The 26,110-nt window shown below is 34.0% G+C and overlaps 1 protein-coding gene across 1 annotated transcript; it reads right to left on the minus strand.

Moving 5' to 3' along the window:
* Positions 1-405: 405 nt before the first annotated feature.
* On the minus strand, positions 406-17,995 carry LOC136820861 (uncharacterized). Its single transcript, XM_067077100.1, has 10 exons — positions 17,877-17,995; positions 17,311-17,679; positions 16,745-16,867; positions 15,981-16,256; positions 15,334-15,470; positions 14,283-14,424; positions 12,971-13,122; positions 11,869-12,086; positions 2,471-2,595; positions 406-1,118 (listed from the first exon to the last, which is right to left on the minus strand). Exons 1-10 carry the CDS (start codon positions 17,914-17,916, stop codon positions 853-855), a joined length of 1,848 nt encoding a protein of 615 aa, XP_066933201.1. The 5' UTR covers positions 17,917-17,995; the 3' UTR covers positions 406-852.
* Between the last annotated feature and the right edge of the window lie 8,115 nt (positions 17,996-26,110).

Consider the following 26,110-nt stretch of genomic DNA (forward strand, 5'->3'; position numbering starts at 1 on the left):
TTTTGATTTTATGAATATAATGATTGGAACACGGAATATAATTTCGAATTCATCTATTTATCATTATAATCAAAACAATTTTCGGTTTAATTATATTTTTTGAAGAGAAAATGAAAAGGTAGCAGCTTGGACGCAGTATATCCGGCTAATTTTTCTTCTAATTTCGCTAAAAACTTTAAAGGAAACAAACAAATTATTAACTTTCGATGAGAGTAGTCTATGTAAGGAATAAATCATGAGAATTCTTTTAAAGATAAATGGACTCAAACAACTTGCTACTTTATCTGAACCTCATCCAGCCAGATTTCCATAATGGCGAATTATTGGGCTCTTCCCAAGTAATCTTCAAATGAAAGTAATGAATGAACAAAACTAAAGAAACTTGAGTTCTGTGATCTAGCAATCTTGACCATATAGAACAATTTCTTATTAAAAACAGCTTTTATCAAAATTCAAGGTACAAATTCAAACACTATTAAATACGTTATTTACAATAAGGATTTTGGCCGACATACAATATCAGGATTTTTTGTTATTTTTGTCTCTAAATTCAAATTCACTTTAGCATTTTAATGCAATCTAAAGCTAAAGCGTAGAAGAAATAGCCAGAATAGAACGAATCTCCAGATTCGAAAGTTACTGGCTTATGTCTCTCAAAACACTAACTTCCAACATCCATTTCAAACAATAATAATCCAATCTGAATGTTCAGGACACACTTTAGCAGTCTAGTCCGTAGACTGATGGCGCGAATTGATAAATCATCAGTCTTTATTAACGTCAGTAAGCCAAACAGACTGGAGAATGTAGGCTATAACATACTTCATCAAACCAAAAATTGGTCTATACAAATCAACTATTCAATTTCTTATACATATCATTATTATTATGTCTTTGATGCGCTTCTAGATTATTGATTCTATTGTTCTCAATTACATCTAGTTTATAGGCGTCTACAGCGTCTGTGAGAAGTTTCCATTTACAAAGCCATGCCATGAAAAACGATACTAACAAAATAACACAAAGTCCAGCTGTCACTATAGCAAAAATGATGATACCACTGAATGCCCCTGGCATTGGAATTGCGGTGGGGCCAACACCTGCTTCAGGTTCAGTTGCTATAAAAAAGCATATGCAAAGTTAATCTAATATTTTTAAGTATACTATCTTGGTAATACAGGGTGTCCCGAAAAAAAGTATCGAGTCGAAACACAACTATAAGTACAAGTAGAAAGATTTTATGTGTGTATTCACAAAATTGTCTTTTGAGCTCTCCTTTTTTTTGTCACTACGTACAATGGAATAGTAAAAAGGGCTATAGATAAATACTTTTTTTAAACTAACATTTGTAATAAGCCTGCACGATGCAGTACGTTCTCATATTTCAGCGGTAACACACACAAACTTTTCTACTCAATGGCATGTTCAAACTCGATACTTTTTTTTCGGGACACCCTGTAGAAAGCAGATTATGGGTGGACAATCGATCTTTTCATAAATTACGTCACAAACATCACTTGCCTCGTATTCAATCTTTTACCATGGTGATTATGTCTCTTGAGACATTAAATGATTTTTTTGTGAATAGAAAGTAGTTTTAATAAAATCTGCTGGGAGTTAATTACCATGGCGAAGATTTCGAAACGAGGCAAGTGATGTTCGTAACGTAATTTATGAAAAGGTCTATTGAAATAATTGATTTAGAATAAAAAAGTTACCCTAATACTGAGACAATACACTTTTCTCGAGATGCATAAATTTATTGTTGTCCTCGTTTTCAAACAGATTTCATTGCTATGAAATTATACATATAAACCAATTTAAATTCCCAAAAGGCAAACATTAATTCTAAAAAAAAGTACTGGAGATTCAAAATGTCTCATGAGGTGTAAACAACACAATTATCATTGTGAATATGTAATTTCATAGCAATGAAATCTGTTTGAAAACGAGGACAACAATAAATTTATGCATCTCGAGAAGAGTGTACTATAGAGGGTCACTAAAGTCTCTGATAGCGTATAATTTGAGATGTGATGCACACAGATATCTGTAAAGCCCGAAGGGCTAGATAGGCAACTTTAAGCTTTCTCCAGCAAAATAAAAGTGAAGCAAAAATTTGACTTTTTAAATTTCGTGCCGATGGATAGGATCTAGCATTTTAATTGTTTTCGGAGCGCGAGATCAAAAAAAGTAGGCGGCAAACGCTATTTCACATCTCTCAAACCGGTGAAATTGCATATTTTAGTCACGTGACTTTGGTAGGAAATCCTTCCAAACCTAGGCTTCACTTTTCGATAAAAGCCGTAAATCTAGCCCTTCGGGCTTTACAGATCTGTGGTGATGCATGAATTTTTTTACGTGATGACAAATTTTAACCATCTTCTTAATTAAGTGATGAGTGCAAAAAGAATTTGCTTAATAAATGGCGTGACGAAGGGAAAAACAAAAGACATTAAATTCTACTTACTCGGTGTGTACATGTCAATGGTGAAATTTCCTGTCCTCGTTCCCCCTTCAATGTTATTGATTCCCAATGTCGTCAGGTTGTAGAAATAGAAACCAGGCTTCAATTTCAATGATAATAATTTTTGGCTGGAAAAAAGTGAAATTGAAATTAAATTATACCCGCTCTCACTGCTTAGAAATCATTAGTTTAAGTTAGATTTCTGAAATAGAAAGGTTAATTTTTAGCCGCAGACGTAATATTTTAGGTAAAAATTTATTGGACCAAGGGTGACTGACTGCATTGAAAATATCTAAAGAGTGTTTTGAACAATGGAACATTTCAAGCAAGTCGAATTCTGTTATTATGAAATCTTATTAGATTCTAGAATTAAAACTTTTAGAAATTATCACTATGAAACCTGGCGTTTGGGATATAAAGACCCCGCTCCCCCTAATTCACAACTTTCCTTCCACTTTTAAGGAAAACAAGAAAACACAAGTCCATAAAATCAAAATATTCTTCGTTAACTTCAAATTTCAGTGAAAACAGTAATTTTTATCAACCAGTTGAATAGCCCTTATCGGAGTTTTTTAAAACAGCGATGCATTGTGGAATTGTTTCAGGGGTATTACAATAGAATTCCCTCGAGGAATTCCTAAGAGATTTCTATTGTAATACCCCCGAAACAACCCCACAATGCATCGCTTTTTTAGAAAAATCAAAAACTTTGATAAGATCTATTTCAAGAGAGTGAATATCAAACCGCAAAGACGTCTGAACCAAGCAATATCACTTTAGTAAACACAAATAAACAAACATCTCTAGAGCGAATTTCTTTCAAAACTAAATTCAAAAGCAACTAGACTTTCTTAATGTAAGGTATTTGCTCAAAACAAAGCATCTCGATGGACCTACCCGCTGAGATAAACACTGATATTCAATAATGGGAGACTGGATATCGCATTTAGAAGTGCTAAGCCTCTTTAAGCCTCTAACACTATGTTTGTTAAACCCTTGATAGGTCAAATCCGTGCGCAAGACTTTATTCTCTAGCAGATGCTAATACGATAATGAGATACTAATTCCCAGCTGGCACACAACGTTGTTTTAACGTTAATATAACGTTCACAACGTCGATTTAACGTTAAACAAACGTTGAAACAACGTTGTGTGCCAGCTGGGTTACCTACCTCTCTCATTAGTTAGCTCTTCTTAGCAACACTTTTCTTACTATCATATTGGAAGTTTGTCGTGGCTTGGATCACGAGATTTATGTTACGTTTCGAGAGACTCTTCTTCAACCAGCGAGAGAGGAGGAGAAAGTTTTCTCCGCTACTTGATACTAAGACCTTCTGATTACCCATAATCATCAATTGTAGTTTCCTTACAAGATTTAAATCTCTTTGCTAAACTTTTCTAACTGTAGTAACATCAAGAAATATCTTATGGGCTTATTGAGAACTTTCAACGACAATTTGTACAGTAAGTACCGCAGGTAAGATTGAAAAACATAAATAGAAGATGTACTCTGGGGGCTGGTTGAGTGAGAAATCATCACACGTGTGTATAGAGGTAGAAAACATCAATTTAATTATGCGCATATTGCAATGTGATGAATATCCAAATAACCGATACTCCTCAGAGAAAGTTAAGCCACAGATGATCTAAATGGTATCTATTGAACCTGCACGTTAACCACTTTACCACCACCACCACCGTAACCACGTGGTGAACCATAAAACTTGTAGTGACAAGGCTTTATCAATTTGTTTCATCATGTACAGGTTCGAGAAATGATTTAGATAGCCTATTTTTTGAGCCTTGGTATCAAAACATACCTTGCTTTAATATAAATACAAATTCAACCGAAAAAAAATTTCAACTGTCGAAAATTCATTACATTTCTTTTCAACAATCCTGTCAACCGTCAATATACCAGATATCCTTTATAGCATCAATCTACTGTAATCCAAATAGGGGGTGCTTCGCTTATTTTCCGCTGTAAAAACCCATCAATAATATGTGGTATATATCTATTACGTCAAATAAATGTCATATTACCTTATTGAATGTTATGTACAAAAAGGAGCCACGTAGGAGATCACTATATTCCATTTAAGGAAAGTACTTTAACTCAGTAGGTGCACTTCTCCACTTAGCTTTCAGACGTAATTGCATAACAAGGAATTACTTTGAAAGATTCGAAAGCAGACTTCGTTGAAATTTGTAACGTTAATAGATTTTTGATTGATGATTCATATTTTATCGCGTCTGCTCGAGTTGACCGCAATTTGATGTAAGAGTAATTAAATGTTGTTTCTTCGAGCCTCACGTAACCGAAGAAAAGTGACGATAAAAATCATCATTCAATCAGCGAATTTATCTTGAAAAAATGCGTATGCCTTTATTTAATATACTCCCCATTGAAGTTAAAGCCCGAAGAGAAATCTTCGTCAACTTTTCTAAAGCAAAATATGAGAAACCTTAAGATTTGCGCCGCATTTAGAATGACAGATGGAATTTAGCCTTTTCTTTGTTTTCACGCTACATATTTTTTTTTAAATCTGATGATTGATTTTACTTTCAATCTGGCTTTTGTGTGAAAACCACGCGGATCACGCATTTTTGATAGGAAATAAGTGGCTTCATTTTCTCCCATAGAGCTTCAAATCTAGCCCCTCCAGGGCTTTGAAATCAATGATACCTTCTTAACTAGCCTCTCTTCGAGGAGGCAAATAATAAAGATAAAGTGCCATAATTTAGATAGAATGGCTGGGGATTCCATTGTTGAAACCAACTCCCTCCACCAAATATGCCCAACCTTCCTCCTTAAGAAGTATCCAACTACACTGGTAAAGGCCATTTCACAGTCGCAAAGCGTAATGGGTAATTAGGACCATTGAGCGCTAATAACGACTTGCTATTGGTCCAAAGTTTTGAAGAAATTTGAAGATTTTTGAGTCTAACCAACGGGAAACCGTTATCGGGGCGCAATCAGTCCTGATTACCCATGCTCCATTTCGACTGTGAAATGGCCTATTATCAGAGCAATGCAACATCACAGTAAGTTTTAACTAGCTCATAACAAACTCCCATTCTATATTACAAATAATGACATATATTTGTGCCAAATGCTTAGAAAAAACTTAATGAAAATGTTATCTCGTACACGATCTCATAACGAAACCATCTAGTGTGACAATGTATGGTTGGTCATACTGAAAAGTAGAAATGATAAACTGATAATTGAATAAGATATAAGTTCTTAAAACATCGGATTTCAGGAGGACTGACAAAAGGTTACAGGAAAACTAACAGCGAACTTAAGTTTAAGTAAATTTTGTAAAAATTGTCGTTGCAACATGATTTATAAATACTTCAGGAAAGCCGGTCGGAATTCAATTTTTAAAAAGCTGCTGTTTTATTTATCATTGTTCCGGCCTTATCCACTCTATGAGTACGCAAGTGTTTTGATTTTAAGCTATACATACAATTTTATTTAAGAATAATTTTTTAAATACGTGTTATTTTCATGGAAACCAAGCATTTATTTTCAGAATGAGCTAGAAAATGATGATTTTAGCCCAATATAAGGGGATTAAACTAAACTAATTGAGAGCCAGAAAGTCACCCGACCAGCCAAGGATTATAGACAAAATTTAATGGTTCTTATAAAAAAGCGTGCATCATTTAAAGGCAGTCACAAACATCGCAGTGTAGGTGGAGATCTAAGTTATGAGAAAATTACTTTGGCAAATGAAATGAATGGTCATTGCATGCTGAGAGAAAAGAGAAAATACTACATGATATTCCGTCTGGCGAGGATTGAATATTGAAAAACTTATCATCAGTCGTTTTAATCTTTTTTATCAAAATTAGTGGTAAAAATGGAGTTAAAATTGAATTTAAATTGTAGAAAATATCGTAGAAATGTAGAAAATATCAATTTCCGCCCAGATTTGAAAGAATCCGTCCGCCTCCCCAACCGCCCGATTTTCCGAGCAAGTAAAACAAAGTGTCATTCCCAACCCTTGCTTTCGTTGTAAAAGCTATGTACCACTTAAACTAAACACCTAAGAAGGTTCATTTTACGCCTGAAGTAAAACATCATCAATATCTATGGCCGAAATGCGAACGTTGAGACATTTTTGGTTATCCAACCTTGGAAAATATCAAAAGCTTTATATGGAAGAGAAAGGTTTTTTACACTACATTACAATTATAGAATAGATAGAGTCTTTTGAAGTCTCTGCCGATACCATAGTCATATATTTCTTTCATATGACTATGCCGATACTAAGTCAAGTGAAGTACACTTTTGTCGAAGCGGGCGAAGTTACCATTTCGAAAGAAAACACCAAAATTTCAAATAGCAAAAAACCGACATATGGAGCTGGAAATAGTAATGAGAACAAAATGAGAACATTGCCCTATCCACTTTTTACCTTCCAAAAACAATTTGAATCTGGCGAACTGTTTACATACCGTTTGTAAGCAAACACTCATATTTGGAATCTACAATATACTACTAGAAAAGCTTTATTTGGACCCGGAGCGATAGCCAAGTGGTCAAAAGCGTTTTCGTCTCAAACCAGTGGTTCGCGGCTACATTTCTTTTCTGAACACAGACCCAGCATGTACAGCTAATTTCAAATTTCATTGCCGATAAATGTGAGATACACTCTGGTACGGAGTAGTAGGTACCGCACCTGATCTCAGACTTCGGTCTTCAGCTTATCACTTCCTTTTGCATTCCTTTTGTTGTTTACTTTTTTATTTATTTCTTCCAAAATGTATATTGGGTTTTTATTACAGATTGTCATGGTTAGTCGCTAGTTTGTATCTTCTTCAGTGTATAGAACTTCACTATACCAGTCTCCTTCCAATGTTCCGTTCAATTCATAGATAACCGATCCGGCTGGCCACAGACACCGTGAAAAGTCCAAGATTACTGGGCTATCCACATAAAAGATCGACTCTTATCTATTATTCATCCCGAGCCACAGTACGATTCGATTACCTTATCGGGGAAAACTTCGTCGGGGAAAAGTGACGAAATTTTGGACAAGTGACGAAAATTTTCCCCGGCCTTAATGCGTTTACCAACTACCAGCAAGTGACGAATTTTTCCCCGACGAAAATTTTCCCCGACGAAGTTTTCCCCGATAAGGTACTTGGCAAAGGACAATGAACAAGTTCAATCAAATTAATAAGACAACTTACAATTTAAACAGATGTAGAATATCTGTTAAATGAACTAATTGACCTTATTCTACTTTACCCTCTTATCACAGACAAGTACCATCCGGTGTGACCAACCAGCTTCCTTTGGTTTGAGTTTGACCTTGACAAAAACATTAAATCAACAAGCGAGGAAAATTAAATCTAAAGGATGATTGATCTTCATCTAGACGCCTTCAGGATTTATGGACTAAAGCTATTTGTGATTGTTTAATTTATGATGAAAAATTTGTTGATTCTTCTCATTGTTTTATTACAGTGGAGTCTCTTTAACTCGAACCTCTATAACTCGAATGTCTCCTTAACTCGAACAAGTTTCATGGACCCTTCAGTTGACAATCCTTATAATCCTTACTCCATAACTCTAAATTTTCTAACCTCGAATAAATCTATGTTTCCAGTAATGGTGACTCCATCGTATCTTCTTTCCGAACGAATTACCTCAAAGTCAAAGCCGCTTCACCAAAGTTATTCATCACGATGCATAAGTCTAGGTATTCAAATTTGATATTCCGATTTGACATTGAAAAGTTACATTTAAACAAGATAAAACATAGCCAGATACTTTAATGTTGTCAAGACTACCAGGTTTTAACGTATGAAAAATTTCACAGTTGATAGAAAAAAATTAAAATTTGCTAAATGGTGAAAAATTATATCAAATTATTCATAGTGAAGGCGATGTTTCAACAATTTTATGAATTTTCCATACGTAGCATTCATAAGTCGAATCGTAGGTTGAAAAGCAACAATGCTGGTCAAAAGGTTGTAGACAAATGAAATTTTAGTGAAAAATGATGAGAAATAGAGCAAAATGACTTTTCAATGTGTCTGAAAGGGGATGGAAGTTAAGAAAAACACTTTTGAAGTTGTTGTATTGCTTTTGAATTGCTTTTGAGGGAGGCTCGGAAAACACAAGTTAAAAAACATGAGTTAAAAAACACGAGTTACAAAAAACACGAGTTACGTTAAATGTGACGTCATCAATGGGAAATTATGACGTCACAAGTACATAATTTAACTCGTCAATTTATGGTGCACCTTAATCTTATGAGTTAATTAACTCGTCATTTTATGGTGCACCTTAAACTGACGAGTTAATTAACTCGTCAATTTATGGTGCACCTTAATCTTACGAGTTAATTAACTCGTCAATTTATGGTGCACCTTAAATTGACGAGTTAAATTTTCATGAAACCAAGTCGGTCAAAAATTCTAAAATTCAGATTAAAATAGGCATACATTCAATATAGTCTTTCACCACCTAAGGCCATTCCCCTTATAGAAAAAACGAAATATTTTCACCATTTAAGGCCACACCAAAAACGAATTATTTTCACCACCTAAGACCACTTCCTTTATAGAAAAACGGGAAGTAGCTCACTTGCTTATAAGGTCGGGTTTTTACGTTTTTTGCTATAGAATATTATGAGAGAAAATTACCATTCCAATAGTTTTAAACTAAAAATAGGCACAAAAAGAACTTAACCACCATTTTAGAATTTTTGACCAACTTGGTTTCATGAAAATTTAACTCGTCAGTTTAAGGTGCACCATAAATTGACGAGTTAATTAACTCGTAAGATTAAGGTGCACCATAAACTGACGAGTTAATTAACTCGTAAAATTACGGTGCACCATAAATTGACGAGTTAATTAACTCGTCAGTTTAAGGTGCACCATAAATTGACGAGTTAGATTATCTACTTGTGACGTCATAATTTCCCATTGATGACGTCACATTTAACGTAACTCGTGTTTTTTGTAACTCGTGTTTTTTAAATCGTTTAAATTTCCGAGCCTCCTTTTGAGGGAACCACAAGCAAAACATTAGCGTTTTGATACTGGTGTAAGCCAGTCAGTCAAGCCCTTGTGGTTAGACTGCAGTGGGTGACTTTGAAAGACTTTGAAAGACTTTGAAAGACTTTGAAAGACTTTGAAAGACTTTGAAAGACTTTGAAAGACTTTGAACAGGTTTGGATGGGTTTGGAAAGCACCCAGAACCTCTTGGGAACTTGTTTTTGATCGATATTGAAGTATTTTGCAAATATTGCAGAAGTCTACAAACCTTTTGTCCAGCATTGTAGAATGCTGACGGAAATTTTTTTGACCTTGATTTGAACCTTGAACCTTGCGATGAATTTATAAAGGTTATCCCAAAGTACTTGAAATAGTAATTTGTGACTGTGAAATTACCTGCTTGAAGATGATGTTCTTTTATTCTCACAGTCTCGCACAACAAGATTGGAATGCAAGAACAGTAGACATATTTTTCCTTTCACATGAACTTAGTTCTAGTAGACGAGCCACATTGATATTTCAAATTTCTTGAAAGAGTTTCTTTTTTATTTAAAAGTCACGAAGAAGGTGAAAAAATATGAAAATACAAAAAATAAAATGAAGGAATATAGGAAAAAAAGTGTAAGAAAAGTAAAAAAAATTTGTCTTTTTTAAGATTGTGAAAAGCGATAGTGTTGAAGAAAAAACATAGCCGATCTTTTTTTACGATAAAGATCTTTAATTGTTTAGAGAGGAAAGAATAGACATGAAAAAGGGTTCAGGGATTATGATTACTAGCCTGTAGCTATAAGTTCAATTAGTACTTTGAAAATCAATCTATTAAAAATTAAAAAAGGTATTGCTCGTACTAAAACTTCTGATCGATCACGGAAACTAAAGATGGATAGATAGTGACTGACTTCTATGCTAATCCTTGAATCCTTAAATCCGTTAATTAAACACAGACGTTTAATAAGGAAATATAAGGAAATTTAAGTTAAGATGAACTGTTGCACTTAAAACTTTACTCTTGACAAATAACCAAAATAGTCATGACGTATCGAAGTACTAAGTAGCCTCTATTTCAATCTGAAAAAGATTACGTAAGCATTAGAATTAAAGTAAGTTTTAGTTCGAAATACAAGCAAATTCGAATAGCTCATCTGACACACAACGTTGTTTTAATGGTCATCCAACGTTCATCTAACGTTATGTGGACGTTGTGAACATTAGATAAACGTTGAAACAACGTTGTGTGTCATCTGGGATGAGAGGCTCAAATAAAAGAGAGTTGATTGTATGAAATATATCAAATCGATATTTTGATATTTAATGGATTGAGATAGCTAAGTTGGTCTTAGTTGAAATTCCCGGTTCAAAACGCCGCTCCTTTTATGTTGTATTTAGCCGTGCTGGCTGACTTTTTGATCCCCATAACACAATCAAAGACCAATGGTCCAAGATTACCAGGATATCTATTGAAATTCTCATTAATCCGAACTAACAAAGTCAATCCTTCTTAATCCACATGTTACCACATAAAAGTCATTTCGCTCAAACTTTATGATCAAAGCGACGTTCAGAAAAACATACAGTCAACACAAAATAACATCGAAATAATAATATTTTATTTTAACACATTTTTCCATAGTTTAGATATCTGAACTAAAATTATTACGAAAGAATAGATTTTTTAGAATAAGCCCCAGTACTAAATTTGTTGTCGCTTATCCCTTCATATTGTAGAAAGAAAGTAGTTTTTAGCTGTTCTATGTGTTCAGATTAATTAACTCCATCGTTGGTATAACGACTTCCATGGCAGGTTAAAAGTAGCATTGAATTATCGCGAGAAATTCCTAAGATTTAGATCAGCGCAAAAAATTCTGAATTTAAAGGGGGGAAATTAGCGGTTTGTTATTCTATAAAAATATTCAAAATATATCACAACGTCCCTCATGATTATTTTTATAAATCATAGTTTATGTTTTCATACAAAACTAGCAATTTTTCTGATAAGGGCTGGCTAGTTGACGCTTTTAAATCCAAATTTTACAGAACTTGAGTACGCCAATTTTTATAACATAACACTAAGCTATTTTTTATGATTTTACTCTTTTTATTAAACCTTTGTCACAAATCAAAGGAATGTGGGCCGCGTAATCGTTTGTCTGTCTTTCGGCAACACTTTTTAAAAATGATTTATCGAGATTTAGACTGAAACTTTGCTCCAAAAAAAAATATAAAAATATGATACTAGTATGCTTAACGTAATGTTTTGCACCCAGGTGAACGGGTATTTTCCACTAATTTTGAGCTAACTGGCAAACGCCCGAGTTAGTATATTGGATACTTCAAGATGAATAAACAAAAAAACATAAACACGTAGAACACAGACTCACCTAACAGTCATTTGTTTGCAATCAATCGGCCTGTATCTTGTTTTCACAACATCTACCAACTTCAAAACAATCTTTCTTGTTTTCTTTCTACCAACATTATTTTTACCGTCAGGAATATTATTGTCATTTTGGCGCCCGCTCTTTGTCTTCATATCTGGCGTATTGTTTTGATCATCTGGAACAACTACACTGACATTTCTGTATTCTTTGAAAATGACCTGAAAGTCAAGGAAAGGACTAATTCTTTAATGTTACAGACTCTGCTTGATCAATCTATCATAATTTTATTGAAATTTTATGCAATAACTTTTACAGGGCCTTTCCGAGAGAATATCAACAGCAATCAGGGATATGTTTAATATGTTACAATCAGTTTATGGTCGATTAACCTATCTCTATGCGTGGCACAATATGGTGCATAGATCGTGGAGGTTTCTATTGGAAGTATCAAGTTAAAAACAAGTTTGACTTAGCGAAACCTTTCCTCTGGAATAGCCGTACAGAATGCAGTTTTTATCTTATCAAAATTTGGACTTTTTCTCGGTCCCTTTATCACAGGACTAACATTATTACTCTAGACTAAGATTTATTTAACCTCCATGACTTCGATAAGCCTTTTGGCAGTCACTACATTACGTAATGGAGAATCTAGGAATGTACGAAAATCGCTTATGTGGTTTAAGATTTTGCAATCAATTTGTGTCGCATCAATAGAAAATCTTTATGAGACACCCAGCTCTGACCACCATGATTCCTTTGGTTATTCCAGAAAAAATGTACCCCCTATGTTGAGTGAGGTCTTTTTGGGGAAAGGTGACCCCCCTGGATCTCTTTCAATTTTTCAGGATCCCGCTTGGATTTTTTTCTTATTTTTTGGATCATCCTTAATTTTCAACCTCATTTTACTGACCACTCTGGATTTTCTGCCTCAATTTACTGGCCACCCTGAATTTTTCACTTAATTTTACTGGCCACCCTAGATGCCATACCTCCTCTACATAGGGGGTAGAGACTATTTCCGGAATAGCAACCGTGGAACGACCTTATATAAAGTTAGTTTGGGTTGCAATAAGAATTTTACATCTTTTTATATTAACTTTACCTTATAACTTTGAAAGATACAATATTCAAATTGATAATTTAAATCAGGTTTGAAGGAGGTTCCCATATCCGTTGGAAAGTTCCATGAAAACTCAACTCTTGATTGTCTGGCGTTGACGATATGACGAATATTTTCTGGTGCAGATGGTGGCGCTGGTTGAATAAGAGAAACGAAAAATTAGTCCTGACAATATGCTGAGATTGTCCGTGAAAAAGCCCTGTAATTTTTCAGATGCGGATTGTTAGAACTTATAATAGTTTTAGCAATTGTCTGAAGGACACAATTTCATTTTGATGTGTGTTTTTTTTCGTTATATCTCGTTATCAATCCTCGAAGACTTGGTGATATTTGCAACCAGCTTTTGAATTTCAAAATTTGTTTGCGGAATACGCTTCTTTTGATGTATGATTCATCATACTACAAGGGGTGATAATGGGTGCGGAAAATATCGAGAAAATTGGACACATATAAATTTACTTAGGTTCAGTAAGACGTAAGCCTTTGGGTTTATTACTACGTTTATTACTAAAGTCTATTCACGATAAGTGTGCACTCTTTTTTCATTTACCTATAACTTTTGAAGGAATTCTTCAATCTTTATAAATTTGGTATCATTGGAAAGATATTAGTGAGTGGAACAATTTGAAATAAAAAAAACTTTAGAAAAATTATAATAATGAAGATGAAAATGAAGAAGAAAAAAATGAAGATCTTGTAGAAAAGTGCTATAACTTTCATTTTCACTGGAGAGATTCTTTGATCTTAGGAGATCATCACTGTGAAGAAATTTCATTAAAATATTTATTCAGTATAAAGTTATGATACAAAGTTAATAAGTGATTGACCCCAAAAAACAGCAAAAAACTGCAGAAAACAGCGTTTTTAGACGTCAATCAGCTTATAACTTTGTTTGATATCTTTTGACTGAATGATTATTTTTGAGAATTTTTTTCACAGTGATGACGTTCGATGATTAAGAATTCACTTCAGTGAAAATGATAGTTATAGCACTTTTCTACAAGATCTTCATTTTTTTCTTCTTCATTTTCATCTTCATTTTTAGAATTCTTTTAAAGATTTTTTTATTTCAAATTGTTCCACTTACTAATATCTTTCCAATGATACCAAATTTATAAAGATTGAAGAAATCCTTCAAAAGTTATAGGTAAAAGAAAAAAGAGTGCACACTTATCGTGAATAGACTTTAGATACTACGCACCTCACAGACATTTTAAGCCTCTTATAATCAAAGCTAAGACTTAATTTATTGATTCGTACGACAAGACAAGACCATGTCAAACTAAAAACTTACCATTTTTGAGAGTTTTCACTTTCATTTTAGCGAATCTGCCAGCAATACCACTTGAAGATCTTGCTCGAATTCTGATAACATATAAAGTATCCTCTTGTAAACCTGAGAAACGAATCGTTCGTTCAGAGCTGCTACGAAAAATCTAAATCAAATGAAAAACGGTATGTAAGTAATTTTTACTCCGACTCGATTTTCCAAAGGGACACAAACCATTTTCCCTTTAACACCCTTGCCTAAATGCGTTCATTCAATCACCATTGAACGAAATTTGCACCAACTGTACATGAGCCTATTCATTGGATTTGTGTTTTTAGTAAATTATATTTTTATGTATCAATAAAGTAATCAACTTTTTATGGTCGAACAAGATTAAGATCCAGATTAAGTTTTACAAATACAACAACAACAGAACGAGTTCGTGAATTCCCAAGTCATTTAAATGATGACATGAAAAATTATTTTTTAGGCGGGAAATCTGTTTTTCCCCACGGATCTGTAAAGCCCGAAGTTTTCTCCAGCAAAAAAAAATGAAGCAAACATTTGACTTTTTAAATTTCGTGCCGATAGATAGGGTCTAACATTTCAATTGTTTTCGGAGAGCGAGATCAAAAAAAGTAGGCGGCAAACACTATTTCGCATCTCTCAAACCAGTGAAATTGCTTGTTGTCACGTGATTTCTTTGGTAGGAAATCCTACCAAAACTTGCTTCACTTTTAGATAAAGGCCGCGGATCTAGCCATTCGGGCTTTACAGATCTGTGGTTTCCCCCTATAAATTGAACATATGCACGAATCCTATTAGAAAAAGGCTGCATTATATACAGTGGTTGACTTTGCTAATTCGAGCTCGAATGGTAAATTTTATTTGCTCAAATTACAGGGATTACACATTCGAATTATAGAAGGTATTTTGGAGAGACTTTCTCCTTCGTATGGCTGGAAACAAGCTCAAGTTGGAGAAATATTCGAATAATAGAAGTTCAAAAAGGAGAAAGTCTACTGAAAAACAATACGTCATGAAAATCACGAATAAAATTTACGGTGTGTCATACCTTTTTAACAGATCCATCAGGTGAACGAAAGGTTATTTCATATGTCACAGCATTTGGAACAGGTTTCCATGACAACGAGATATCGGTTACCGTACGAATGATATTTGCGTTATCAACTAATGGTGCTGCTGGTGTTTCTGTTAAGATAGATTAAAAAGACATCATATAATGTATCGAACCTGGGACTTAAATGTCGTTATCGGAACGAGTTTATGTATTTGCACTTAAGTGATTTGGAAAAAGACCCGCAGTTCTGACCCGTAAAATCGAGGATATGTGTTGATTTACCTTCGTCGTCAGTCAGTAAAAATGTTGACATATTAGAAGCTTATCCTCTCCACCGCAGAAAAACACAGATGTACATAAACTCACCATTGATCATTCTGACAGACGCGTTGACGGGGACTCTTAAAATTTTACGGTACTGTCCTTTTTATGTGACAGAATCGTTTATCTGGACTGGCTAGCGAGGGTGACTTTAAAATAATGAAACTGTGTTATCCAATGAAGCTTTAAAAGATCTTTCAAAACCACCCTCGCATATCAATCAACCCCTTACGTTTTCATTTTTCTTTGCTTTAGTACTCAAGCGCCCAGGCTAGTCTACTCTATAAAACTGGGCTGTAATAAAACATAATTTTACATACCTAAACTGTTAGTACTGACCGTAATCTGGTCAGTAAAATTGCTAACCCCTGTCAATGATCTGGTACGTATTTTAGCACCATATTCAGTTTTCGATTTAAGACCATCAATGACAGCAATATTGAATCGGGAGCTCTTAGAAATGATTTTCTTGCTACCATCTGGATAAGTGATCTCGATTTCATAATGCGTCGCCTTGGAAACGGGTTGCCAAGTTAACATTATTTCGTTTGGCTCAGAAGCTTTAACTATTAAATGTTTCGGTGGCGACGGTAACGCTGAAAAATGAAATGGATAGTACAACTTTTTCTACATCATTTTTTTGAAGTCTTTTGTAGGAAAATGTGTCTTTCTATAAGGAATTTTATAACACTTCATGGCAGATTAAAAAGACAATCAGAAAACGAAAGCTTCTTTATTTTTCATTTTCGCATTTACGGGGAAGATACTTTATTCGATATGAGTATTCCCATTTCCGTAAAATCGCGATTCCCCATGGTTGCAAAATGGTGGCTATGGGTAATTCCTTTGTTTTTTTTGCTATTTTCTTTTGTTATGTGACGTAAAGACGCATTACAAATCGAAGTACTTCCACTAACTGAATGTTCGACTAAGTTCGGTTGTCGAACTTTAATCGAATTAATAAGTAAGTCGATGATCTCAGTCGGACCCAATAGGCTCCTCTTTCGATAGCTATCAACTCTAGCTATTAGCGAGTTTGTATTTGTACTTTTTAGGACGGTAAAGTGACTGCCATCAAACTTACAACATCCAGCCATAGTCGATTCATCCAAATCGTTTGAACATTGTGCTATACCATCACATAAAGTATAATTTAATATACATTTCTTGTCTATCGCACATTTGAATGATCCACCACGACATGCATCTGAATTAGAAAGAGAAGGGATATTAAAGACATTAATACCACAGACAAAAGGAATGCTCCACTGCACAGTTTTAGTTATCGGGAGACAGAAAAGAGCACGAAAATTGAGTCGTTCGTTTGACTCCGTAGATCTTCTAGAGATCATTCAAGTGCTATAGCATGTAGAATTTTGGGGTCACTTAGAGTAGCGTAGTACAGTCTCAAATCAAAAAGCGTATACCAGAGATTCTGTAGAAAAGGCGCAACGAGTTCAAGGAAAAAAACAAAACTAGAACCAGTTCTTCTGTTTTAAGATTCTTTCCTCGTGGATTTGTTTGGTTTGTATGATTAAAACCAGACTCTTGTCTTAAAAAAAGAATTAAGCCTTAAAATATAATTATTCTCAGGGTAAAAAGCCTTGTTTTCAAAAAAAACAAAATAAGTGAGCTCCGTCTTTAACCTACCTGTAACTTTCACATCAAATTTAGCTGAAAAATGACCACTTTTGTTTGTGGCAACACAACTGTATTCCCCCTGATCAGTTGGCAAAACACTGTTGATTTGCAGTAAAGAGATCTTTGAGCCGGGGGTAACACTATGCCATTTAGTACTCTGCAAATCACTTGTTTCTCTTATTTTAATTCGAGAAGGGATATTTATGTTGGCGTTGGGTTTGTCCTGGGATCCAAGTCGTTTATCATCTCTCCACCATGTGATGACGAAATCTGATTGGCCAGGAGGTATACAATAGCGTTCGAATTTTTTGGGCGTGTCGTAATAGATGTTAACGTCTGTTGGTGCAATTTGGAAAAAGTCATCTGCGTTGGATAGTCCTATAATAACAATAGTATGCTCAATAATTCAGTAAATTTCGTTAAAGCTTTTTTTCCAAATCAGCCAAAACGTTGATTCAAGTTGTGTGCCATTTGGGCTGCACCAAGCTCTCTAATAAGGTAGCCAAAAATTTCTATATCGTTTCCAGTTAGTACATGTCCTAACTAATGCAAAATGATGAATTGGTTCAACCTACCAATTAAAAACGGGAGGAAAAATACTAAAACGTAAGCCATGTTGAGATGTCGATGTGCCGTCGAGGTAGAAGCTAAACCTGAGTGTTGACCAACAATCAAGTCATTGTTTGGTTTTTTAAATCTAAATTAAAGTAAAACAGAGGCCGAATTCGGCCAAAAATTAAAAAAAATTATTATCTAATTATAAATTAATTAAAAATTATCATACATTGGACTCTCGTTAATTCGAACTTCTATTTCTTCGAATCTCTCTATAATTCGAACTGACTCTTAGTTACCGTCATGGGGAGACCCTAACAAAATACTCTCTATAATTCCAAATCTTCTGTATTTCGAACAAATTAGGCTTCTCTTTCGAGTTCGAATTAGTTCCCTATAAGTTAGGTCTGATTCTAATGATGAACTACTTTTCATTACATTGCTGACTGACAAGAAATTGCCTTGATAATTCTTCAATAATAGTTATAATGATAACTCTTCAGAATCTTGGTTACTTAAGTCTGATGTCTATCCAATCACCAAAAATCAGGGTTCTAAAACAAGAAGAAAATATCTAAAAAAGCCTACAGTACTCCTCTCCGACAAATTTCATCAAAACAAGCAACCAGAAAACGACCCAGCTCTCTCTTTCCAAATATTTCAGTCGGTATATTACTAAAACCCAGTAAAAACATTAAAAATGCTGTGAATATCAGGAAATCTTTTTTCCTAAAGGCACGTTCGTCTCGATCATGTAGAGATTATCAACAAAAAATGTTTTAAGCCTATTTCATAATTTATTGAAAATCCTGTTTAATACCATCAAAAATGTATTTTAAACTGAATTACCACTTTTTGAAAACATTTAATTGTAATTGTGCAAGGATTTATGTATCACAGAACTCTCTACTTAGGTTTCTCGAAATCACAAAATTTATCTTCATTTGCATCCTTGTCTATGTGACCCCGTGACCCATTTTTAGTCACTTACGATGCAAATCTCATAATGTGGGGATTTCAATTTCTATTGTTTGCAGCTGACAAATTTAGCGGAACATTTCATAATTTCAACATCATCAAGTCAAGTCAAAACTTTTTTGTTAAATCTCCTTTAATTGAAAAAATACGGGCGAATAATCAGGTCTAATGCCCAAAGTTTCTAATAGTTTTAGCCACTATTTCTCTGACGCGAAGAAAGCAATACAGAACTGTTGATGAAGGCGAAAACCCACCTTTTCAAAAGAAAAAGTTTAACAACTGAACCCAAAACTAGCGAAACCAATCCCAAAGAAAAAATATACGACAATATCAATCGTAAAGATCATCGATGGAAATAGTTCAAAGCAAATGCTTGCATACTACCACTATCCAAGCCTAGTGTAAAAACTAACACTTAGTACACATCCATCCATCAACCCAATGCCACACACCTAAAATAACCATTTTCATCCGACATACACATTATAAAAGACAAATTCATTAAAATGACAAATCCGGTGACAATATTGTAAGGGTAAATAGTTTCGACCCTTGTTGCTGGACTGGCTTTTATGTACCAAGAGGAAAACAGGTTAACCTTCGCGGGCACCTGCGACACATATCAATGCATGAAATCGAAGTTTAAAGGAAGCAAAAACGAGTTCCGTGACTATTTACTACTGTTCAATTTCCTTAAAATGAAAAATGATTCAAGACTAGTGCCTCATTTCGGCCACCATTTCTCTAACATATCAAAAAAGCAATGCCATAAAATCGATCTTTAAAGGAAGGTCAAAACGAGTTTGAAGACATTTTACCACCATACCATTCAAAGGTCAAAGCTGGCAGAAAACTTCAAAGTTTCACCTAATACCCATCTAACGTGCATAACAAGATTTAAAGGGATAATCAGATGGTTTGAGATATTTTAGATTAAAGAAACCTTCTGTGGTCCTTAGTAAAACCTCAAAGTATTTTTGAGTAACATTTTTCCAAAATCGAGATATGAAAATCTGAAAATTTTCTTACGGTGAAATTCTACTGTTTTCATCCTAAAAGCTAAAAACATGTAACTTAAATATCTCAACTTTGGAAAATAGTTAGGCAAAAATATTTTGCTCAGGACAATTGAAGGATCCCGCATGCCAAATATCACAAACCATCTGATTATCCCTTTAAAGACGTCGAAACAGGAATTATGTTGCCAGGTGGGTCCAAACCAGCTACCATGTCTTCCAAAACACTTGAGCCATAAATACAAGAGACAATATTAAATACCGTAACGTCTGAACGTGGTTTTAAAGACGTTAAAACAGGAGTTGTGTTGCCAGGTGGGTCCAAACCAGCACCTATCTTCCAAAGTACTTAAACTACAAGACATAATTTTACAAATATCGTAACGTCTGAATATGGTCTTAAAGACGTCGAAACAGGAGTTATGTTGCCAGGTGGGGCCAAAACAACTATCATATCTTCCAAAGCACTTGAACAATAAATACCAAAGACAATATTACAAATACCATCAGCGGAAGTTTATAGTTTATGCAAAGCACACTACACTAAAACCACTACTACTACACCACAAAACACGAACAGTTAAAACGCGACTCAATTAAAACTCAATGGAGTCTACTTTATGAATAAGACTCAATAGAACCCATAGCTATACCATGGAGATGAAAGTTCAAACATAGTCAAGTTGTTCATAAAACCTTTTGATACTCACAGTTGGCAGTCGATGGGTCACTTTATACTATGCAGCTTCAATTAATTGACTATGGATATAAGTAAAGAATATGGAAATAATTCTTGCAAAATATCTTATTAAGGTGTAAAATGTCAAAAGATTTTATGCTACCAGTAATTATGGACATTTATATGGTCAAAGTACTTTTGCTGTCATTTATATTTTTATCTAAAATACTATGTACAATAAAAGTCATCTCTCAGTGTGTCGAGGTATGAAATCTAATCAGAAATTTAACTCTTTCAAATCACACAAAATAACCTCTGATATTACAAGGGAATTATCAGAAAAACTTCGTGATCATCAAAATAAACGTTCGTCAACTGAACATAAGCTATACTTACACAAAATTAAAGACACATAAGCTGCTTTCTTAATGTTTAATAATACGGCAATGTTATTTTCATTTTTATGGTTTTACACTTTCATCGGAGGAGCAACAGCCGAGTGGTCAACCAATGGAGTCAGTACCACAAACAAGGCTTTCCCGGGTTCGAAATTCCCACTCCTTACAATGCTCCGTTCAGGTCATAGATAGCCGAGCCGTGGCCGTGGGCCCCGTGAAAACAATCGAAAGACTGTCTGAAAATACTAGATTGCCTGGCTATCCACGTGAAAAATCGACTCTACTCTGTACTCTGCTGATTATAAAGGAGAGCCAATTTACTGGGAAGGTTAATTTATTCATTCATAAAAACTGTTTTAAACTGCTTTAAAGTTGCCAACCCTCCATAACACTCTAGTTTACAGATCTATTACTATCTATTGAAAAAGAAAAGTTACAATATAAACTAGTTAGCCAGCACAGCATATGGATACTGGGATCTCGACTACAAATAGCTTGAATCTGTCTCAAAAATAAAAGAACAATTCACTTCGGCGAGGTTTAAATACCTGAAGTGACATGTCATGATTTTTGAAAAATTCCTCATCTTTTCATTTTACAAAAGATCTATTCCGCTCGAGAATATTTTTCCAACGGTGTAAAGCTTTTTAACATTATATAAAAATGTCTGCTGAGAGATTGTTTGAAAATAGTGTCCTCATACTTTTGAAAAAGACTTAAGCAAGCAGTGCATCATACACCGTATAAGCCACTAAACTAAAATAAAAGCTATCATAATATATATAAACTCAACATTTGAAGATTCATCAAGTTCTTATCAAAAATCAGCAACTATCCACACTATGCAACACACAACAAGTCCCACAGCTTAAATTCATGTAAACGAAAGCCAGAATTTTGGTCTTAAAAAGACATCATAAACATATCTTTGAACCTATAACTTTAATCATTACATTAGAACAAAGCAAAGCTTTGATCAAAAGCTCTTGATCTGATTACTTCATCTTAAGCAGAGAGATTTAGTACAAAACAAAGCAATACAGGACAAACTCTATTTAACTGACTTTCTTTAAAATTCTATAGTGGATGATCAAAATGCAATTTTAGTATGAATTGCTATAAGGCATTAAACTTGAGTAAACAAATCAATTAATCCAACTTGATCCAGTATTAAAACTCATTACTAGCCTAGGAGAAGATGCTACAGCTGTACTACTTAACAGCCAGCGTGGGCTACTTTAAGTGATAAGACGTTCATTTTTCATACAAGTTTTTTTATAAGAACAAATTATATAAGAGCATAGGCTTCGATGGCCTACCAAAATGTTAAGAACAAGTTAAGAACATTTAAGGTTTTATGGACTAGAAACACCCAATTTCTTAGGAAATGGTAGAAATAAGAACATGTTAAGAACACTTTTAAGCTGAAAACTCGAAAGAATTAAGAACATCCAAGGGCTTCAAAAATTTGGATGCTCTTATAAAAATAGAATGTATAAACTGCAAAACTTTGACGTCACTTTTTATAAAAAGACAAAAGTTTTATCTCTGGTTTGTCGAGAGGTCATTTTCAGACTTGAGATAAGAGAGGTCCGAACAAAATTATGATACGGCATGAAAATTGCTTTTGACCTGATAACATATAAACAACTAACTCCATAATCGATTTTTAATAGGCCAACAAACTACACCCAGAGGTATTTGACCTTCCAACATTACAAACCTATTGCAGTAGTTTTGGACGATCCTTTTTATTTTTTTTGATTTCATTTGGAAAATACACTATAAGAACCAGAAACGACTTTTCTCATTTTTTCCGCACTTTGAACCTCGGATTTTTCTAATTCTGTTTTTATCTAAAGGGTGAAATTGAGATATTTTAGACTTCATACTCAATTTTTACTACTTTGATCCCTAAATTGCTTGAAATTGAGTTATTCCAGGCTCAGCATTGTTCTTAAATTGTTCTTTTTGGCAATTTTGAGCCTCATCGTTCTTATAAAATTGTTCTTATAAAAAAAATGTATAAAACTTTAATTTCGACACTTTTTCAGGTAATCTGAACGTCTATTCATTAACCCTACCCTTTCTTCAGTGAAGCAATTATATTTCGAGTCTTACTCCTCCTCAATACGAATATGCTCGTAACTCGTAACTCAAAACATATATCGCATATGAAAAATACTCAGCTGTTATAACAATGTTCATCCATGTTCACAACAGCCATGTAACGTTAGATGGACGTTGAAACAATATTAGGTGCCGGCTGGGTGAACTCTGAAAATAAGATATTAATCTTTGAAGTACTTCAATCCTTCAAAAGACTCTCCATTTTGACAATCTAAATTTTTCCCTTATTCCAATCTTTCATATGTTTCAATCAATCCTTTACTATCAGCGAGGAGGGGGCTTGAGGAGAGTAGCAGCTAAACTAGACTGAACTAAAATCAATTTCGTTTTCATCCATTAAATTATACACTAACCTTACCAGTTTACATAGCAAGTTGAAAAAGAAGAATATAGTGCTCCAACAAATTCTATGGATAAAAAAAATCATCACATTGGGCTTTTCCAGAAAAAAATCGTAAACCCCCTGTTGAGGAGGTCCATCCCCTCTGTGGCTGGAAATGCTGTAACCCCCTGGGATTCCAGGCAATTTCAGGTTTAAGCCTCTCTTGAATTCTTCAGTTTAGTAGGATCTAAAAAGCTACCCCCATAGAATGTCTTTATTTTTGCCAGATTTTTGTATTTCCTACCTTAACCCCTTGGAACGGAAATGAACCTCTTCAACAGGGGGTATACGGTTTTTTTTCTGGAAAAGCCCATTTGGGGTTATAAAGGTTTATTTTTCGAAGAAAAAGCTACCTTCTCAACTTTGATAACCGAAAAACTAAATTGACCTACAGCCGTTGACAAAAGCATCAAAATTATTAAAGTGTAAAAAGTCGATAAAATGAATATTTGGCACTTAACTTATTGGGTCTTATCGTGAAAAGAAACTTCAAGAAATTGAAAATAAAAATAGGATAAGTTAGCAAAGAGATGTCTATCACGGATGAAATTTGGAAAAAAAGAGGGAAAAAATTACGGATAATTACAAAATGTTTTGAAAAATGGAATTTACATTTTTAGCATTTTAAATAAAACAACTGATAAAAAATCACAAAAACTTAGATTATATCTGGTTGTAATAAATATTGGTTGAAAATCATAAATTGACATTAAACATAAAAATGCTACAAAAAATTCATTGAAACCCCGAAAAATAATAAAAATTCTGTTCTGTAGAAACCAAGGAAAACGGAATTGTAAATTCGATAAAATTTGGCTCCAATTTCCCAATGTCGTCTTTGTCTAACGTCCAACGTAAGAACGTTTATAAAGCGTTAGCTGAACGTTCAAATAAAATTTGGGATCAAATATACAAAGGATATTTCGCGCTGTTTGTGATTTGAAAATGAGATGATTTATGATGAGTATTTAGAGTCAGAATCAACGAAGGGACAAACGAAGCCATTATAGGACAAAAATGACAACGCCATACGTCTATTTTCAAAGCTTTTTCAGTAACTTTCTGAATTAAAAAAACATTAGCTGTCTTGTTATTCGAAACAGAAATGAAGTGAAGGGTTCTACGTACAACAAACAAAAAAACACATATATGTTGACTAAGACCATGTTCACACATTACTATTCCGTTTCACTCCGGCATGATTTTCGTTACGGATCGAGTGTGTTCATATTAGTTTTGGAGCAAGAAAACGAAGCAGTTCCATTCCAATGAAAAAAGTGGAGCGAAACTGTTTCGATATGTTTTGCTTTGTAACGTCTTCTTTTTTGACGTTGCGAATTTTGACGTTCACACTTCTTTCGGAAACTTTTCGTTTCCTTTCGTTTCAAAACGGAACGGTAACGTCTGTGCGTGGTCTAAATAGAACATTGACACTGCCTGCAGTTATGTCAAGTCTGTCCTAAGAACAAAAATCTAATCAGAAAACAAAATGAAAAAATACTAGAAAATAATATTTTTGTTTAAAAAACGACGAAAAAGTTATTGGATGGTTACATCGTGCAATGAAAAAACTGAATCGAAAGTGGTTGGAAAATCACATTTCTCTATAGAACTATAGGAATGGAATTAATAAGCTCAAAACCACATTCATCGAAAAAATGGACGTATCGCACACCATGAATTCTTTTTTGTCCAAAAAAATAAAAATAAAAGATGAACCTAAAAAAACAATCAACCCTCACGAAAATGACACTTCAATACAAAAACTAAACTAGACCAAACAAAACATTACTATAAAAAAAATTAATCGAGTATTATTTGACTATCAAAGACATAAAATCATGTGATGAATTACTAGAAAAAATTGGATTTTGTAAAAATATATATGCTAAAATTACAAAAAATAAATAAATAGTAATTTAAAATAACAACATTGAAAAATATACATCCTTATTTATTCTAAATGTTACAAAATAGTGTTGATGAAGACATGAAGAATTCCGAGGAGAAAGGAACTTTCTATAATTCGATTTTTTATGGGACAGAGAATATCTTCTTCGAATTAGAGAAAAAATTCGAATTATAGGAAGTATTTTGTAACCACTTTCCTGGTTTAAATTATAGAGAAATTCGAATACGAGAGAGTTTATGTATTTCCTTCTTTTTTCTTCAAGGGTTTACAACCTAGCAGCAGTAAGTCTTCGGGTGTATTGGTGTATGTTTATTAACACCACACAACCACAACCAGAGAAGTCTACACTGCCAGTTTGGCAATTGCATTGAACAAGTAAGTTAACTAAATAAGGTAAGAGCACAATTCGGTGTGCATCATATGAATGATAGGCAAATAAGACGGAAATATCTGCCTGGTAAACTGTAAGGAAAGATCCTGAGATGCTGCCTATATTTTACAGCACACAAATACAGTCAATTCTCTCTAATTCGAACCTCTACTATTCGAATCTATCTAGAGTTCGACTTAAAATATTTTCCCCTCTGCTAGAAATTAGTATAAAAATACATTCTGTAATTCGAAGAAAATGCTTGGTCCCTTGTAGACCGAATTAAAGGTAGTCAACTGTATTTCTATGAAGAATGCGCAAGATTTACGCAGATTTATGATGATTTCAAATTAAATAAAAAGAATGGCAACTTATCTCGTGGTCACCTT

The sequence above is a fragment of the Clytia hemisphaerica genome, unplaced genomic scaffold (assembly GCF_902728285.1).
Source record: "Clytia hemisphaerica strain Z4C2 unplaced genomic scaffold, Clytia hemisphaerica genome assembly, whole genome shotgun sequence".
NCBI lineage: Eukaryota > Metazoa > Cnidaria > Hydrozoa > Leptothecata > Clytiidae > Clytia > Clytia hemisphaerica.